The 19,108-nt window shown below is 46.1% G+C and overlaps 1 protein-coding gene across 1 annotated transcript in view; it reads right to left on the bottom strand.

The window, feature by feature from the left end:
• Positions 1–19,108, bottom strand: part of dtnbp1a (dystrobrevin binding protein 1a) — a 378,832-nt gene that overhangs the window by 36,894 nt on the left and 322,830 nt on the right. Inside the window, exon 8 of the mRNA XM_070880679.1 lies at positions 18,809–18,964. Coding sequence (XP_070736780.1) covers positions 18,809–18,964 — 156 coding nt within the window. The remainder of the gene's footprint in view (positions 1–18,808; positions 18,965–19,108) is intronic.

Here is a 19,108-nt window from a genome sequence, read left to right on the forward strand (position 1 = left end):
ACAGGCGCAGTACCCACCACCCGAAGCCGACGACCTCTTCGCAACGATGGAAGATGCTCCTGGTCAACCATGAAGAGTGGGACTCCGGCCGAAACGATCCAAATGCGTCTTCCCAATGCCAGAGGCAAAATACCTGGGGAGGAAGATCAAGGTAGTCGGCATCACGGACATGGACGAGAGGCCACCCAGACCACGGGACGAGAGCGCGTCCAGACCATGGGACGAGAGAGCGTCCAGACCACGGGAGTTCGCCGCAACGGAACGGAGGAATGCGTCGCCCAGCAAAGAAATGACTGGGTTTGGGGCAAAGGTAAAGGGACGGCCGTGGTAAAGGCCAGGAACCCACAACGCTCCAATAAATTGTATGCACTATGTAACCCTTGTGAGCAGGTTGTCGCACCATTATATGGGGTTGGGGGTACTGCACAACAAGCCAAAGTAGCGGGCGAACACCAACCGGTCGTATATGTATCTGACAAAGTATTTGTAACAAGTGATGTGTTATCACACGGGGTCGGGTGTGTTGTACAGCAAGCAAAAGTAGCGGGCGAGCCCCAAACATTTGGACATGTATCCAATAAATTAAACAAAGCAGCAGCCTGTGTTCACGGGACTAAAGAGACGTACCAAAGAGTGTCCCAATATGTGCTCGGGTCAGACAAGCTGCTCATCCCACAAGCTTGGGAGAGCAGAGGCACCATTATCGATGCGTTGTTTCGAGAAGGCCTAACACTGTGTGCACTATAACATGATCCGCCACGGGCCAGGCACTGAGAATGGCACTAATGCCCTCAGTTGGCTACCGTTGCCCATCCCACTGGAATGGAAACGGCGCAGCCTGCAGACCCACTCGCGGTCGTGGAAGTGCTTGAAAGCGAGGGGTCAACCATAACTGCCCCCCAGTTTAGGATCTGGGCCAGCCAGGATCCCATGTTAACACCTGCCAAAGGTGAACTACTAGACGGGATGTGGCAACCTATCCGTCGCAGAGACAAAAGACCCATCTCTACATTGCAAAGTAAGGCAGGGCGGCTACACACAGTCGGTGGTCCGGGGCCCCCATACTATGGCCCAGGGTCCACTAGGCTGCCCACCACTACCGAAAGTCTCAAGGCCATTGCGGCCATCCTGGGCTTGCCAGACCTCAGGGTCAGCGACACTAGCCCGGAGCAGGCAGCCCAAATCACTAAACCTAGCACCACGCGTGTCACGGTAGACTCCCTACAGACCCTGCTATGTTGATGCAGTCAGATGACATCTGTTTAAAGTAGGTGGCCTTTCTTAAAAAAGAACAATGCATTGAAACACACAAAATTCTTAGAGGACTTAACTGGGTAGATTCTGAGAGGTTGTTTCTCCTGGCTGGAGAGTCGAGAACTAGGGGGCATTGTCTCACAATAAGGGGTCGACCATTTAGGACTTAATGATAAATTTCTTCACTTAGAGGGTTGTGAATTTTTGGAATTCTCTACCCAAAAGGACTGTGAATGCTCAGTCATTGAGTATATTCAAGACTGAGACTGATAGACTTTTGGACACTCAGGGAATCAAAGGATATGGGGATAGAGTGGGAATGTGCAGTTGAGGTAGAAGATCAGCCATGGTCTTATTGAATGGCAGAGCAGCATGGCTTGAGCGGCTGTATGGCCTACTCCTGCTCCTGCTCCTATTTCTTATGTTCTTATGATATGGAGCAAAGGATGGTAACTGGAGTTGAGGTAACGATCAGCTATGATCTAACTGAATACTGCAGCAGAATCGAGGGCCGCTGTTCCTATTAGATTAGGTAGATGTCACTTATTCGTAATGACTTTGCAATTAAAATCATAGCACATTAAGGACTCTTTCGTCAACAACTATGTCTTTAACTTAGTAAAATGTGCTAAGCTGCTTCACAACAGCGTTATCAAATAAAATTTGGCACAAGGCACATGAGATATTAGGACAGATGATCAAAAGCTTGGTCAGAGGTGGATTTTAAGGAGCATCTTAAAGCAGAGTTTTGGATCAGCTCAAGTTTATGGAGGGTAGAAGACAGAAAGCTGGCCAGGAGAGCATTGGAATAGTCAAGTCTAGTGGTAACAAAGACATGGATCAGGGTTTCAGCAGCAGATGAGAGGCTGGAGTGAAGTCGCGTGATGTTACGAGGTGAAAGTAGGGGTCTTGGTGATGGAGAGAATATGGGGTCCGAAGCTCATCTCGGAGTCAGATATGACACCAAGGTTGCGAGCGGTCTGGTTCAGCTCAGACAGTAGCCAGGAAGAGGGATTGAGTCAGTGAACAGAGTTTATGGCAGGGATTGAAGAAAATGGCTTCGGTCTTCCCAAAATCAACATTAAAGATAACACAGTAATGGAATGGAAGGTCCAATTGAAAAAAAGCAGAGTTTTGGGAGCAAAGCAAAGGGAAGGAATGAGGCGTCCAAGGGAGGGACAGGCCGAGCATCAATAACTAGTACAGACAACTCTCTATTATCCGGGACCCTCAGGTATCGGGCTATTCCGGGTAAACGATTTTGCCGCGAGGGCTAGTACAATAGAGTACATTTTCTATCAGTCTTGCTTGCTTCCTGCAATCTTTTTTATTTCTTACTTCCTTGCTGTACAGCCAACATGTTATGACTGGTGTTATCAACTTGTCTCGATGTGTATCACTGTAAATGCATTTTATGAAAAAGTGAGACCATCATCGGTCGGTGGAGAAAGAGCACAGACAAGCCGGACGGTGCCAGCATGCAGGGTCCCCACCCGAGTCATGCATGTTTATTTAGCACCACAACAGAAACAGCAATGGCCCCATTCCTTTCCCGTGGACTAATGTTAAGAAATCTTCCTTTAACATTACAATGCATTTCATTTAAACTTTTGGCGAGAGTGCAAATGGGATCGCTTCTGGCGTCCAAAAATCGGGAAAGATGTGTAACAGCCGTTCGACCACACATTGTCCGATTTACATTCTGGCCAAGAGTTAAAATATCCCCGATAAGCACACGGTTTCAGATGTGCAGAGATGAGATAAACACAAGTCGATAAAATTCAACTTGGGTGCGGAGGGGACGGGGGTGGTCAATAAAACGGGCAGTATCAGACTTTAGTGGAAAGACAAATCCGGCTGGGTCGGGTGTGTGCCGTTGCAGCGGGTTCTCCGTTAGATCCGTGTACGGATAATCGAGTGTTGCTTGTAAGTAAAAATGGGAGGAGGGGAGATCCATCTCCTTTCATGCCCTCTTCAAGCTCATCTTGTCCATGAGACCCAAATCCTACTCCCAGGACCCTGTTCCCACCAGACTGCTGACCACCCAGTTTCCCTTCCTGGTCCCCATGTTAGCTGATATTGCAAACAGTTTCCACTTCTCAGTTACTATCAACCTCCCCTTCAAATCTGCCGTCATCACCCCCTCATCAAAAAACCCATCCTTGACCCTTGCAAACTACTGCCTCATCTCCAACCTCCCTTTCCTCTCCAAATTCCTTGAACGTGTTGTCGCCTTCCAAATTAATGCTTATCTTTCCAGCAACTCCATTTTGGAATCCCTCTAATCATCAAGTTTCTGCCTTACCACAGTACTGAACTGGCCTTTATCAGAGTCACAAATAATATCCTGTAACTGTGACCATGGTAAACTATCCCTCCTTATCCTTTTTGACCTGCCTCTAGCCTTTGACACGGTTGACCACACCATCTTCCTCCAACACCTCTTCTCCGATCTCCATCTGGGTGGGACTGCACTCGCCTGGTTCCATTCTTAGCTATCCAGTCATAGCTAGAGAATCCCCTGCAATGGCTTCTCTTCCCACCTCCGTACCATTATCTCGGTAGTCCCCCAAGGATCTATCCTTGGCTCCCTCCTATTTCTCATCTACATGTGGCCACTCGGTGACAACTTCTGAAAACGTCTAGTTTTACATATACGCTGACAATATCCAGCTCTACCCCCTCTCTCAACCCCTCCACTGTTTCTGATCTGTCACACTGCTTCTCCAATATCCAGTACTGGATGAACAGAAATTTCCACCAATTAAATATTAGGAAGACTGAAGCCATTGTCTTCAGTCCCCATCACAAACTCCGTTCCCTAGTCACCGACTCTATCCCTCTCCAGAACCATTCGTAAACTTGGTGTCATATTTGACTCTGAGATGAGCTTAGGGCCACATATCCTCTCCATCATCAAGACCACCTAACCATAACGTTGCCCTTCTTCGTCCTGCCTCAGCTTATGTTGATACCCTCATCCATGCCTTTGTTACTTCTAGACTTGACTATTCCAAAGCTCACTTGGCCAGCCTCCCATCTTTCATCCTCCATAAACTTGAGCTCATCCAAAACACTGTTGCCTATCTCGCACCAAGTCCCATTCACCAATCACCTCTGTGCTCACTGTCCTACATTAGCTCCCAGTCTGGCAATGCCTCAATTTAAAAATTTTAATCTTTGTTTTCAAATCCTTCTCTGGCCTCCTCCTTCCCTATCCCTGTAGCCTTCACCAGCCCTGCAAGCCCTTGAGATCTTTTCGCTTCTCCAATTCTGGCCTCTTGTGCATCCCCGGTTTTAATCAATCCACACTTGTCTTCAGCTGCATAGCCCCCAAGCTCTGGAATTCCCTCTCTAAAGCTCTCTGCCTCTCTCTTCTCTTTCAAGATGCTCTTTAAAACCTCTCTCTTTAACCAAGGTTTTGGTCAGCTATCCTAATATCTCATGTGGCTCGTTGTCCAATTTTATTTGGTAACGCTCCTGTTAAGTGCCTTGGGATATTTTACTACATTAAAGGCGCTATATAAATGCAAGTTGTTTATTTATCAGGCCAGCCCGCATGCTTGATGTCTAGTCCAATCTCAGCAAAAGTAAAAGATGTAATCTGAAATAAGTGAAGAGATAACAAAACAGAGAAATTAATTAATTAGCCAAATGGAGAAGCAGAGAGCTTTTAGGGAGGGAATTCCAGAGTCTAGGGGTTAGGCAGAGATGTAGCCACAAGATAAAGTGTGTGAGACAGTGATAAATGTACACTAAAAGAATGTAAGATGTACTAAAACACAGGAAAATGGAAAGAATTACAGATGCAGACACAAATACAAGACCAATTATTTTCTACTCTGAGTAATGCTATAGGATAGAAACTGCAGATTAGGAAGTTTAAAACCATGGTCGTCATGAGACAATAAGCTGTATTTACCTGGTGTTTTGGGAAACAAAGTCACAATCTTAGCACAGCTGTTCAGTCCCAGTTTACATTTTATTTGCAAAAACTGGTTATTAGTTACAGATGATATCACAGTCCCATTCCTTAATTATAGTTATATTTACAGCTGTGTTTACAGAACCAAAGAAAGATAACATCCTTCTTTACAAACTTAGGAGAGGATATGAGGTCAGAAATTCAGCTTAGGGTGAAAGAGGATGCTGATTCAGCCTGAAACAGTAGCTGGGGAAAGGGATGAAATCACTGGCAAGGAAATGGAGCTTGCGGCAGCGACGAAAAAGACGGCTGCGGTCTTCGCAATGTTTAACTGGAGGAAACTGCTGGTCATCCAAGACTTGATATTGGACAAGCAGTCTGACAACACAGAGTGCTGAGGTCAAAGGGTAGTGGAGAAATAGAGCTGGGTGTCGTCAGTGGAACCTGGACGCATGTTTGAGCGAGGCAGCAGGGCCGAAATTCACGTGCGCAAGAAAGCTGGCGCACCATCACTGCCGAAAGGCTGGCCCCCGATCGAAATTCACAAAAAAAACCCCAAAATGGGTTCCTGCGCTAACGAGTGGCTGCAAACTCCACTTTGCAGCGGTGTGGGTGTCTTGATTGAAGCGGGATCACCACGGAGAAATTCAACATGTTGCTAATGTGGATCTAACGAGCCAGCTGCTCCCCTGGCCTTCATAAAGGTCAGTGTTTGCAGCAAGGCTCTGAGGAGGGAAGGAGTTTGCTTTCACGATGGTTGGTGCTCGAGGAGCAAGGAGGCCAAGCCACTTTACCGATGCCGAGCTGGAGATCCTTATGCACGGTTTCGAGGGCAGGAGGAAACTGCTGTATCCCGACGTGGGGAAACCAAGTCGGGAAGTTTTAAGCAATGCATGGAGGGAGATTGCAGGGGAGGTCTCGGGCACCTCCATTCATGAGAGGACTCCCATGCAGTGCAGAAAACGATTCAACGTTATCATTCGTCTTATGAAAGTGAGTACCTCTTCCACCAACTGCTGACCTTGCATCTGCGAGCCTCTCCTTCAGCATTCTCTTATTTCCCATCCTCACTGGTTAGTCACTGAAGCAGCATTTCATTATTCACCTCTCTCTCTCTCTCACATATATATATATATTGTTCTTGCAATGGAGGGTCCCTTTCATCTCACACTATATGTCAGGGACAAACACATGCGCACACATTTCTGATACGTACTCACCAGCCATTCTTTGTTTTGTAGGCCAAAGTGGCTCACAACAGAGTCGAGCAAAGGAGGACTGGTGGTGGCGAGGCAGGCATCGAGGTCCTCACACCTTTAGAGGAGCGGAATGTGGCGCTTATGGGCGGACATGGTGCCTTCCCTGTGGGCCAGGGTACTGCTGATGCCAATGTGGGTAAGTGAGGGCTGTCCTTTAACGCGCTCTCTACCTGAATGCGCCAGCGCCTACTGTGCCTTTCCTTCTGGAGCCTCCATGCGTTCATCCCCCACTCCCCCTCACGGTAGCCATTCTCCCATTTATGCTTGCAGATGACAGACCGAGTGGCAGCACACCCAGCAGTCACGAGAGACCTCGAGGAGCAGCTGGAGGCCTGCACGAGACCTTTCTCCACATAAGCACAGACATCTCAAGTCGTAGCAGTGAGGACATTGAGGGGTCAAGCCTTGCTGAGAGCATCCAGAGCATTCCATCGTTTGGGGATGTGACTGAGAAAGAGGAAGACACTCATGGCACCAATGCGTCACTGCTTCCACCCACACGCACCAGCTCAGATACTGGGAGTGCGCGGTCTGAGATAGACGAGGTAGTACAGGAGCCTAGCGGGCTGTAGCATGGAGGCCATGCATTTCCAGATGTTGGGGGCACTGACAAGGGTGCCAGAGAGGCTCTCAAAAGTGGTGAGGAGTGTAGAGGAGTCCGCCTCCCGCATAGTTGACAGCTCTGCGTACATCATGGAACCCATCATTGCCAGTGTGCAGGCGATGGTGGACTCCAAGTGACTGTGCGGATCCAGCTGTGATGCTGAAACCTGCAGGTGATGTGACAGCTGCCATTTCAACACAGGCGCAGGCACGTCGGTGTTGGACTGGAGAGAATGACCGCGGCCCTGGAAGCTCAGAGTGCTCTTATGAACTCTGGGCAACAAGACACGGAGCATCTTACTGCTGCCATGGTGCGTCAAACTGCTGCCATGTCTGCTGGCTTTGAGACTCTGGCTGCTCTCATGCAGTCTCAGCTCAATGCCACCAGACACCTCAGTGTTGCGTTCGCGGCTGGGTCCAACGCGGGCCACGGAGGACCTTCCGGTGTCGCACCACAGCACCGATCTGACCTCCCTCAGCTTGGTGGTGGTGGTAATGTATTGCCCCCGGGGAGTGTCTCAGGCTCCTCGGACCAGGATCCTGATGATGTGCTCTCTCAGGATCACAACATTCCTGGCCCCAGACCTGGCACTCCACGAATGTCTCCTCCATGCATGGCCTCACCCGAGCCAAGCCAGAATGAACCCTCCCAGGAGGGTACTGCCCAGTCTGCACCCGGCCCTTCCAGGCCTAACGTGTTCGAGGGCATCCAACAAGGGCATCTGGAGTTCTGACACAACAACCACATCAGCCTTCCCAGACCCATGATGCAGCCACACAGGAGACACTTAGACATAGTGTTAAGGTAGGCACGCGTAAGAGGTGTTATAAGATGCACAAGGGTAAAAAATGATGTTTTTGTTTTAGTTTATGGCACTGTTTTTTGTTCTGTTGTGTTTTTACAATGACTTGCATCATTTGATAAATCTTTATTTTTTGCACATATATCTGGGCAGGTGTCTCATTTGAGAGTGGGAAATTCTGTGTGAAGGCATTTATTGGGATGGCCATAGAAAATAGGAGCTGAAGGGTCATGTGTGGATGAGATTATGTGAATCGAGCAGCAGTCAGACGTATCTGCACCTCCCTTGCAAGGTTGCGACAGCAACGACGCCTCCTGGGTGGGTGGTGACGGGGATCCTCCTCCTCCTCCTCCTCCTCCTCCTCCTCCTCATCAGGTGGTACTGCTGGCTCGACCTCCAGCGGCTGACCCCTCATATGACAGCCAGGTTGTGCAGCATACAGCAGACCATCACGAATATGGAGACCCGTTGAGGAGAGTACTGCAAGGCGCCACCAGACCGGTCCAGGTAACGGAACCTCTGCTGAAGATCCCAATGCAGTGCTCGATGATGCACCTGTTAGGCCTGCTTGGCTGCTGTCCTGGGATTCCGAAGTGGAGTCAGCAGCCAAGTAGATAGGGGATATCCCTTGTTGCCAAGCAGCCATCCACAATCCTGGTCTGGCGCAGAAGGAAGGAATCGTGGCTGCTGCCTGGGTACCTGGCATCAACTGCCAGGATCCTACGCTGGTGGTCACACCAGCTGCACATTGAGGGAGTGGTATCCCTTGCGGTTGACGAAGATCTCGGGATGGTGTTGTGTCGCTCTCAGGCCAACATGTGTGCAGTCAATGGCACCTTGGGGAACCCTGCAATGCAGACAAATCCGGCCTGCCGCTCCACCTGCTTCTCCCTGGTCATCGGGAATGAGATATAATCCACTCGTCCCCTATATAGTGCATCGGTGACCTGCCAGATGGAATGATGGGCAGAGAATTGTGAAATGTTGGAAATGTCTGCAGTCGCAGTCTGAAAGACCCCGTAGTATAAAAGTTCAGAGCTATGGTGACCTTGGTCTCAACGGTCAGAGCGGTCCTGAGCCTTGTGTGAGGTGCCAGATCTTGGTGCAGGACATTGCAGAGCTCCCTCAGTGCGTCCTTTCTAAATATGAGCCTTCGCAAGCATTGCTCATCACTGAACTCCAAGAAGGAGAACTGACGTTTGTACACCCTTGGACGATAGGGCCTCCTTCCCCCAGGTCTCTGCTGGCCACCTCCCATGGCAGCTAGATGATCGCCTTCTTCCAGTTCCTCCTCATGTTTGGGAGCCTGCAGGCTGTTGCTGGCCCAGTATGTGGTGTGGGGGGTTAGCGTACCTGACCCTTCTCCTGATGCCTTCTCCCTCCTGGCCACCCTCTTTACGTGTAGGCCTGTGCACATCTATAGGCCCTTCTGGATGTTGGGCGGCCATGGCTGCTGACTCACTAGCCCGCTGCCTCTCTACAGGTTGCTGACGGTGCCGCCTTCTCCTGCGTGCCACCCTGTGTCTGACAAGGTGTACAAGGTGTTTCCCTACCAATACTGATCTCATTGTGTGTGAAGTCTGGATCCTGACACGCAGGCCTCTGTGGAGCACATAATGAGGCCTTCAGGCCTTCATTAATCAGTCAGAGCTAAAAGTCTTGCAAACTCTCGCAAAAGTAATAAACACGACTCAGCAGCTTAAACAAATGCACAAAAGCACCAGAAAAAGTTTGCACCAAAAATACCCCCGATCGCGGGAATCCTCTGCTCTCCTCCTCCAGCGGTATCAAGTAGCACGGCAAAGTGTACCGATCCAAAAAGCTGGTGGGGTACTGTCCAAGGAAAACCTCACTTTTTATACCTGAATATGGGTGGCGTGGTTGCGTAGCAGTGGTGCGCACCCTGATGATGTCACCACAGCCGCAAGCCTCTTACTGCAGTGGAAGTCCTCACCGCTGAAAAACATTCCGCGCTGAATATGCGTCGCAGGAGCCAATCGACTGGAACATGGCGGCCAATCGATTTTGCAGAATGGCTGCCGAAAACCTGAAGTAACTGTCTTTCCCGAGACCCTGAATTTCGGCCCCAGCATGTAGATAAGGAAGGGGAGGGGGCCAAGGATTGAACCTTGACGGGTTCTATGATGGAAAGAGAAGCAACTTCTGAAGATGCTTTGCTATGATCTGATAATATAAGAGTGGAACTAACTGAGGGTAGTTCCACTGAGCTGGACAATGGGGGAGGGGCGTTGGGTGAGGATGGTGTGGTTGACCATGCCAAAGGCTGCAGAGAGGTTCGGCAAGGATACTGCACCAGCCACAGTTGATGTGATTTGTGATTTTGTTTAGGAACAATTTGGTCCTGTGGCAGGGACATAAACCTGATTGGAGAGATTCAAACAGGAAGTTACAGGAAATACGTTACAGAGGCAACAAGTTCAAAGACTTGGGAGAGGAAAGGAGGACTGGACGTAGGGCGCTAGTTTACAAGGAGTCAATGATGGGTTACTTTAGAGAGCACGATGACTTTGGGTTTGATATCTGAGAGAAGGGAACCAATGACAATGTTGGCTAGCATGGGGGCCAAAGAGGGCAATTGAGTGGTCAGCAGCTTAGTAGGAATAGGATCAAGGGAGTGAGATGTAGGTCTGGGACGAAATTAGCTCCAAGAGGACACATGTGGAGACAGGAGAGAAACTGGAGTGAGGCATAGGTTCAAGGCCACGGCTGGGAGGAGTCTGGGGGGAAGTTCCACTAGGTGGGAATTGGGAAGTGGGGGAAGCAGCAGAGACAGCTGAATAGATGGTCTCAATGACACTGAAGGCAACGGTGGAGGAAGCAGAGAAGGGGAGTTTAAGGAGATTGCTGGATGTGAAGAAAAGAAGCCGAAAGTATCATGATGACAGAAGGCCAAAAGCTAGCCAGTTGGGACTTTGAAAGTGTGGTTGTAAGTGACTTAAGCAGAGTTGTTTTTCCAAGTATGGACAGAAAAGAAAGTGGGATTGGAAGGGGGGAGGGGGATGTGGGTGGTGAGGGATACAAAGAAGTGGCTGGAGATGGACTTGTCAATGATTGAGATCAAAGGAAATGGCAAGGTCGAAGGGGTGACCATGAATATTGGTGGTAGAGTTTATGTAGAGGGAGAGGTTTAGGGAGAAAGGACGGCAGTGAACTCAGAGGAAAGATGGCTGGAAGAGCCGAGTTAGAAATTGAAATCACCGAGGATGATAAGTCACTCAGTGCAGAAGCTGAGGGAAGAAGGTTGTGAGGATATCACTGTGAGAAACTCAGGGTGGTGCTTTGAGGGGGATGTGGGGCAGTACACAGAGGATTTTAACGAAGAAGTGATAGAGGTGAAACAAGGTATGGTGCTCAAAGGAAGAGAACATGCCAAAGGAGCAGGGGGAGGGCAAAGGTTTGGCCGGTGCATGAGGAGGAAAGTATTGCCTGGTCAGGAGGCTTCGGTAACTAGCAAGGTGTCACCAGCTGTGAGCCAAGTTTCAGTTCGAAGCCATGATGTCAATATAATCATCCATAATAATGCCACAGATGGCAAGACAAAACCTGCTTGCAGATTTACATTGGCTGCCCCCAGACGATTAAATAACTCATTTGGAAAGGGCACAGTAGTTACAAGGTGCAACAAATTCTAATATGGTGAATATGCAATATAGTCCCTAATTTAAGTGAATAGAAAAATCAATTAAATGTTTAAAAAATTTGATGCATTATTCACTCCCATTTATTTTAATCCCAAGAATAATTCTACATTTTGTCACTCAATCTGCAATCAAAGCAAGTATTTTTTTTCGAACAGTTTGCAGTCTATATCACAAGCCTGCCTCTGTATAACTTGGTGGAAAATTCAGCATAAAATTCACATCAACTCTTTTGCTCTGGTGTTTGTTCTTCTGGGAAATCACTGCTGTTTCACAAATTTCCTAACCTCTGGAGAACTAAAGTTAAAGGATTATTTTTCCTTTTGCAACTAATGCTCCCAGATGCAAACATTCTACATTTTGAAAACGTTTCATTAGTTAGGGAAGGAGGAAACTTGGCAAGGTGTCTTTGAATACACACTCACCCTTGTCACTCATGTCCAGAATCATCAGTGCATCTGAGAACAAAAGAAAACATGCAACGGCGGAAAGTTCATCAAGCTCATTCCTTTCATGTGTGCTGATAATTGATCATATGACGGTCACTATTTCACGTCTTGTGAAATGTTCAGTATAAATAATCCCAATTCCGAAAAGAAATCAAGCTTTGAATATTTATCCATCCAAACTGTACTATTCAATCCTGGCTACCCTTGACCAAACATCTCCATCCTATCAGCAGCGTCTGAACTTCTATCTATACTTAGCCCTACAACCATCAATCTGCTCCTAATCAGATATTTATGTAGTGCTATTGTTGATAATGGGCCTGAAATTCTGATCGAGGTCTTCCCGCGGGCAATCGACTGAAAAAGTTAAAAAAGATGCGCACCAATTGTTCCTGCTGCGCCCGTTCGAACTACCGAACCGGAGGCCTTCACTCCTACACATCGGAGCGCGTGCACGTCAGGACATGTGCAAGGCTGGAGCTATAGTCACATGGCTCTGGGCAGCCAATCAAGGTACAGTATTTTCTCACTCATAATAATGGGAACTCTGTAAGTTGGCGTTCCCATTATTATGAATGAGAAACCCCCTCAAACACACAAAACACAAATAAAAAAAATAGAAAAATACTACTACATATTTAAGAATCATTTAAATTAAAGTTTTTATAAAAAAATATATTTTCCCGTCTTTTTTTAAAAAAAGATGCCTCAAAATAAACTTACCGTAGTGGGGAGGGTTTTTAAACAATAAAATGTGTTTTTATAACTTTATTTTAAAATGTTTTTGTATAATGTTTTTAAACAGTTGCACCTGTAAAAGTAGGCTATATGCCTGCTTTTTTAGGCGCAAGATTTTTGAGGACATTTGCTGGGCAAGATATGCGTAAATATCGGAAATCTTGCCCTGCAAGTGTCCTCGCTCCCGATATGTGCGAGATCTGTCAAGCCAGAAGCTTGACAGATCGGAAAAGCCAGCTTTCAGCGCATGCGCATTGCGCGCTGAAATTCGACTTTTCCGATGCCTTCCCAGGTCCGTAGAAACTTCGTATGAACCCGGGACATCTGATTTTCAGGGTCAATAACTTATATTTACTGGTAACCACAAGTGAAATGCCAATAATCACTCCCAAATCTTGTTTCACTTTTGCTAGTAAATCCCATTTCATTGTGCATTTATATTCTTTGGGATAGAAATTCGGTGATTTTGCGACCAGGTTTTTGGTCCTATTTCACATTTTTGCCGAAAACTTGGTCGGTGGAAAATTCAGTGCCCTTTGTGCGACGGTGCTTTCCACATACCACTGGGAGTGGAGCGACGTCGTGCAACAGTTGAAATAGCGTTTGTGCCAAAAATTTGGCTCCGTCCGCACCCGTATTCTGCGCTCAGATTACCGACAGGGAAAAACCTGTCGTAGCAGGCCTGCCAGCAGCGGTAAGTATGAAGGCCTGCAAAAAGGCAAGTTAAAGTTTTTCTTTTTGAATTATTTTGCAGCGATTCGATAGATAAGTGTCTTGTGAATGTTTTGTGAATTTTTTTTTTCTAATTTATTTTTAGGTGATTTTCTGCCCTCCCAAGGCCCAACTCGCAGTGGTATCGGCCTCGGACGAAATTCACGGTTTACGCTGCGAATCCTCGTGCAACGCTGATTTTTACCGCTGCGCAAATTAAAGCTTGAATTTACAGCCTGATCGTGATAGCGAAGCGATAATGGTAATTTTGGTGAAAAAATACCGTTTTCGCTGAGAACCAAATTTCTAGCCCTTTATCTTTGTTCTGATACATATTACCCTACATTCATATTAAAATCCATCTACCATTCCATAGTTTAAATGCTTCATATTTTTGGATCTCAATCTATTTTATCACTCTTGTCATATTTTTGATGTATGTGACAAAAATTGCCTATGATGTATTATGTTTTGGCTTCTTTCCTTCTCATCATGGTATATATGGGGTTATACACCAGGTTTACTCACAGGAAAATGGCCCAGCTTGTTGGTATACACAACCCCGCCCATCATCATCATCATAGGCAGTCCCTCGAAGCGAGGATGACTTGCTTCCACGCCAAAAAGGGATGAGTTCACAGGTGTTTCAATGAAGGAGCTAATATTCCAGGTCCTGAACTACATCTTGAAGGGTGGAAGATGCCTTTGCGTAGATTTTTTTAATGTGTGGTGGCCAGCCACCACACGGGCTTGACAGAGCCAGGTCTTGGTCCAGTGGCAAGGATTACCCAAGATGACTGGAGACCAGCTCTGCTGCACGGACCTAACGCACACACACATCGCAGTGTGTCCTGGCCCGTGCTGCCCCAGGGCCCTCGCCTCTTCTGAGGTATACACAACAGCCACTAATCAAATGGCATGTCTACTATAGATATTTGGGAACCATACTTGCGGAAAGAAAATAATTTGCAAACCTATTTATCTGATTACTTTCTTCATTGTGTTCAAAGTGCTGTTACTAATGGGGAATAATTAAATTGTTGCAACAGCTATTGTGTTCTCCTTAAATGGGGAGGCATCTCAGTTTGTTCAAAGTGTTTGCAACAGATTAATTTGTTTTCGCAGAGAAGCTTAGACGTTCAAATTCAAGTATAGGTCTTTTTAAAGCATATGTTTTGTTGGCAGATCTAGTTTTAGCAGGAAGAGAGAGAGGGGGAAGAGAAAGAGAGAAAGGGAAGAGAGCCTAGTTGGTTTCCCCATGATGTTCTCAGACAATATTGGAAATATAAAATTGTGTCTCTTCCTGTGAGTATCTCTTTTTTTTGTCTCTGCCTCAGTATCTGGCTTTCACTCTATGTCTCTCATACAGTATGTTTCTTTACAAATGCACTCAAATATCCTTTTCAAAACGTACAATACATACCAAGCTGACAGCTAATATGTTGGCAGTGCGTATCAGAATTGGTTGGGGAGATGCAAACCTGCAACTGCTAAAATATGCATGGGAGAGAAAAATTGGAGGAGAGAGGCAGGTTTGGTGTGGAGTGAGGATGATGTTGGGATATACCTCCATCCAAGAGCAAGTGGTCTTCCTATTGCTGTTATAAGCCTTGGCCCCACTGGTATTGGTACATCCATTAAGCTGGTGCACATGGATGAGAAAGAAGCTAGTTGATTATCTACAGGGACTAGGAAAGCTAGCTGTTGAATGGGAGGCAGCAAGAACAGGCAAACTGGTTACATGGTCAAGAACGCAGGATCTGATCCCTGTTAACCACAGATCAGCGAGATGTTTCAAATAAACAGACATATGGTCCACGCATACACTCCTTTATTAGACAGACGGACCACTTGGTATAAAAGGAATCACTTTTACTTTTATCATAATTTGCAGGGTTATTGCAATGGGTGCTCTATACTAACATATTTTATAACACATTTATCACAAAACTGAATAAAATATACGTTCCTATATGAAAATTAACCAAAGGTCAAAGAAAGAGAACAGGAAGCAGTACCAGAACAAGTGTATTTTCTTTAGCTGGAGACTGACAACTCAATCATAAGTTAGAGAAATCAAATTCACAGCCATTTTTGCAAGCAGTAAGCATTTATGTAGTTAAGCCAAAATAGATTGGTTACAAGACATCAACAAAACAATCTCACCACATGACTAATCATACACATATTCTAGTAGAGTTAATTAAGTAGAATGATAGTTACAGTTACGATCATTATGTTAAAGTCTGTCTCCTGTAGAAAAGGCCTTGACGTTACTTGCTTAAAACATTTAAGAATTGTGTGTACATCAAACTGAGGGATGGTAGTATTGGGAATCAGTCACTAACATGGATCTAACGTGTTTGATGCGGACCTTCGACGGTCTCAATGTGCCTTAGACCCAATTTTATATGATTACCACATGCATCATCATAGGCAGTCCCTCAAAATCGAGGAAGACTTACTTCCACTTTAAAAATGAGTTCTCATGTGACTGTACAGTCCAATATGTGAATTACAGTCTTTGTCACAGGTGGGACAGACAGTGGTTGAAGGAAAGGGTGGGTGGGGAGGCTTGTTTGCTGCACGCTCCTTCCGCTGTCTGCGTTTGGTTTCTGCATGTCTCGGCGACGAGACTTGAGGTGCTCAGCGCCCTCCTGGATGCTCTTCCTCCACTTAGGGCAGTCTTGGGCCAGGGATTCCCAGGTGCCGGTGGGGATATTGCATATTCAGAGGCTGAATTCCAAGCCATCGTCAACATCTTCACCGAGGCGTATGAAAGTATGGGCCTTACACCCTTACACTAAACATCCGCAAGACAAAGGTCCTCCATCAACCTGACCCCGCCACACAGCACTGCCGCCCCACCCCCCCACCCGCCCCCGCACCAGTCATCAAAATCAAAATCCATGGCGTGGCCTTGGACAAAGTGGACCATTTTCCATACCTCGGGAGCCTACTATCAGCAAGGACAGACATCGACAACGAGGTCCACTACCACATGCAAGACTGGGGTTGGCACCAACCATTTTCCAGTAGACATTTTTTTTTTTTTAACGTTTAACTGGGGCATAAAAGCCCATTTTTTGAGTGTCTGTCCAGGTTTCTGCATTTTCTGGTATCTGTCTTCTTTTCAAGTTTTCTTGGTTTCTCTCCACTTTGAAATAGGTGAGAGGTGAACATGCAATTTTGCCCCAAAACCTGCAGTCAGATAGGACTGTTACACAACTGAGCAGTCACTGGTCTCCACTGCTGCCCAACCTTTCAGGCGTCTCTGCAGCCTTTTAAAGCAAGACAGAATTCACGGAGGGGATGCAAACATACGGAGACTATGCTTTTGAGGAAACTGAATTCCATTTCACTGTTAATTCAAGCCATTTTAAAATTGGAAGTGGCAAGAAAAGCAAGAGTGCAAAGATCATTTTAGAAGTGAGAGTAGGGATAAAGGGAATGTACACAGATTGATGGGGTGTGGCAAGTGGTGTTCCCGAGGATCTGTACTGGGGCCTCAACTTTTCACCATAAATATCAATGATTGGATGTAGGAATAGAGTTGTATATACAAGTTTGCAGATAACAGTAAGTTAGGAGGCACAGCAAGGTGTGTAGATGGGAGCAGGAAGTTACAAAGGAACATAGGCAGATGAAGAGAGGGAAAAAACTAAGGCAGATGGAGTTCAATGTGGCGAAGTGTGAGGTTATCACTTTGGATCCAAGAAAGGCAAATCTGAATGTTTTCTCAATGGGTAGACTAGGAACTGTGGAGGAATGGGGGGATTTGGATGTTCAAGCACATAAATCACTAAAAGCTAGTGCACAGGTACAAAAATAAATTAAAGAGACTGATAGGACCTTTATCTCAAGGAGGCTGCAACACAAAAAGGGTAAAATGATGACGACAGGTTGCATAAACTTGGCTTATATTTCCTTGCGTTTAGAAGGTTGAGGGGTGATCTAATTGAACTCTTAAAATTATAAAAGGATTAAATAGGAGCAGATACAGAGAAGCTATTTCCTTAGTGGTGGTGGGGAGGGGCATGGGGAGGGGTGGATCCAAAACAAGGGAGTACAGTTTTAAAATTAGAGCTAGGCCAGTCAGGACTGAAACGAGGAAGCATTTTTGCCACACAAAGGGTAGTGGAATTCTCTCTCCAAAGGCTGTGGATGTTGGATGAATTGTAACTTTCAAGACTGAAATCAACAGATTTTTTTTTTTTACAAAGTAAGGGTATCAAGAGATATGGATCAATGATATATTAAATGGAGTTAGAAGTACAGATCATCCATGATAATAACATAAGAAGAACACAAGAAATAGGAGCAGAAGCAGACCATCTGGTCCTTCGAACCTGCTCCGCCATTCAGTAAGATCTTGGCTTCAACTCTACTTCCCTCCCTCTCCCCCTGACTCTGGACTCCCTTATCCTTCAAAAGTCTGTCTATCTCCACCTTAAATATATTCAATGACCCAGCCTCCACAGCTCTCTGGGGTGGAGAATTCCAAAGATTGAGGGAAGAAATTACTTCTCATTTCCGTTTTAAATGGGCGACCCCTTATTCTGAGACTATGCCCCCTAGTTCTAGATTCCCCCGAGAGAGGAGACATCCTCTCTGGCTCTACCCTGTCAAGCCCCCTCAGAATCTTACACACATCAATAAGATTACCTCGCAGTCTTCTAAACTCCATTGAGTACAGGCCCAACCTTTCTTCATATGAAAACCCCTTCATCTCAGGAATCAACCTCGTGAACCTTCTCTGAACTGCCTCCAATGCAAGTATATCCTTCCTTAAATAAGGAGACCAAAACTGTCGCAGTGCTCCAGGTGTGGTCTCACCAACTGCAGAGGATGCTCGACAAGAAGTGTGACCTACTCTTATTCCTATTTCAAACAGTGTGAAGACTATTACCCTGAAAGTATTAAACTGATCCCAAAATCTCTTTGCAGTTATGGATGACTTAAAGGTAGTAATAGAAGACAACGTCTGGAATGCAGCAGCTATCTGACCTGCAAGTTTCACCATTTTTATATTTTGTTTCCCTATTCAAAATAGAACTAAGTACACACAATCCTTCCCCCAACTAACACAGACGTGAGTAATCCCTCAGGTCAATTTACAACCTCTCTACTTCACTGCCGCTCCAAACACACACAAGGTTGCTGGAGTTTTCCCATATGGGCTTATTAAGCTAAAATAAATTTCCAACATCACCTGCAGATTCTAAGACATGAAATTGCTGGATAAATATCGGTTAAAAATGTATTTCTTCAGATTCAAAAGCTACATCTACTATGCGTGCCAGAAGTATTCAGAGGCAAAGGAACTTCTGAAGTTACACTATACAATAGTAAACTCTCTTGCTAAAGTTTGATAAAGATATAATAGTGAAATAATATAAAACCTTGCCTCGTCTCTGAGCTATCTGCAGGTATCCTGTAGACAGGTACTGCTCCAGATCCTGCTGAAAGGCTTCTTCAAAAAACTTCTGCCGGTCTTTCAGCTTCAGCTGCTGTGTGTTCTCCATATCTCGCACCTTCTGGGCATGTTCTCCATCCAACTCAGCTGGAACAGAAAGAAAGATTTTTGATATGAGCCATGAGAAGCAGAATGTGCTCCAAGTTATAAGCTCTATTCATATCAGCATCAGCAATCTGTAGGTGCAAGAAAAGAACTACATAGAACAGGAGTTTAAACCTTTCATTAGTT

The sequence above is a fragment of the Pristiophorus japonicus genome, chromosome 5, assembly GCF_044704955.1.
Source record: "Pristiophorus japonicus isolate sPriJap1 chromosome 5, sPriJap1.hap1, whole genome shotgun sequence".
NCBI lineage: Eukaryota > Metazoa > Chordata > Chondrichthyes > Pristiophoridae > Pristiophorus > Pristiophorus japonicus.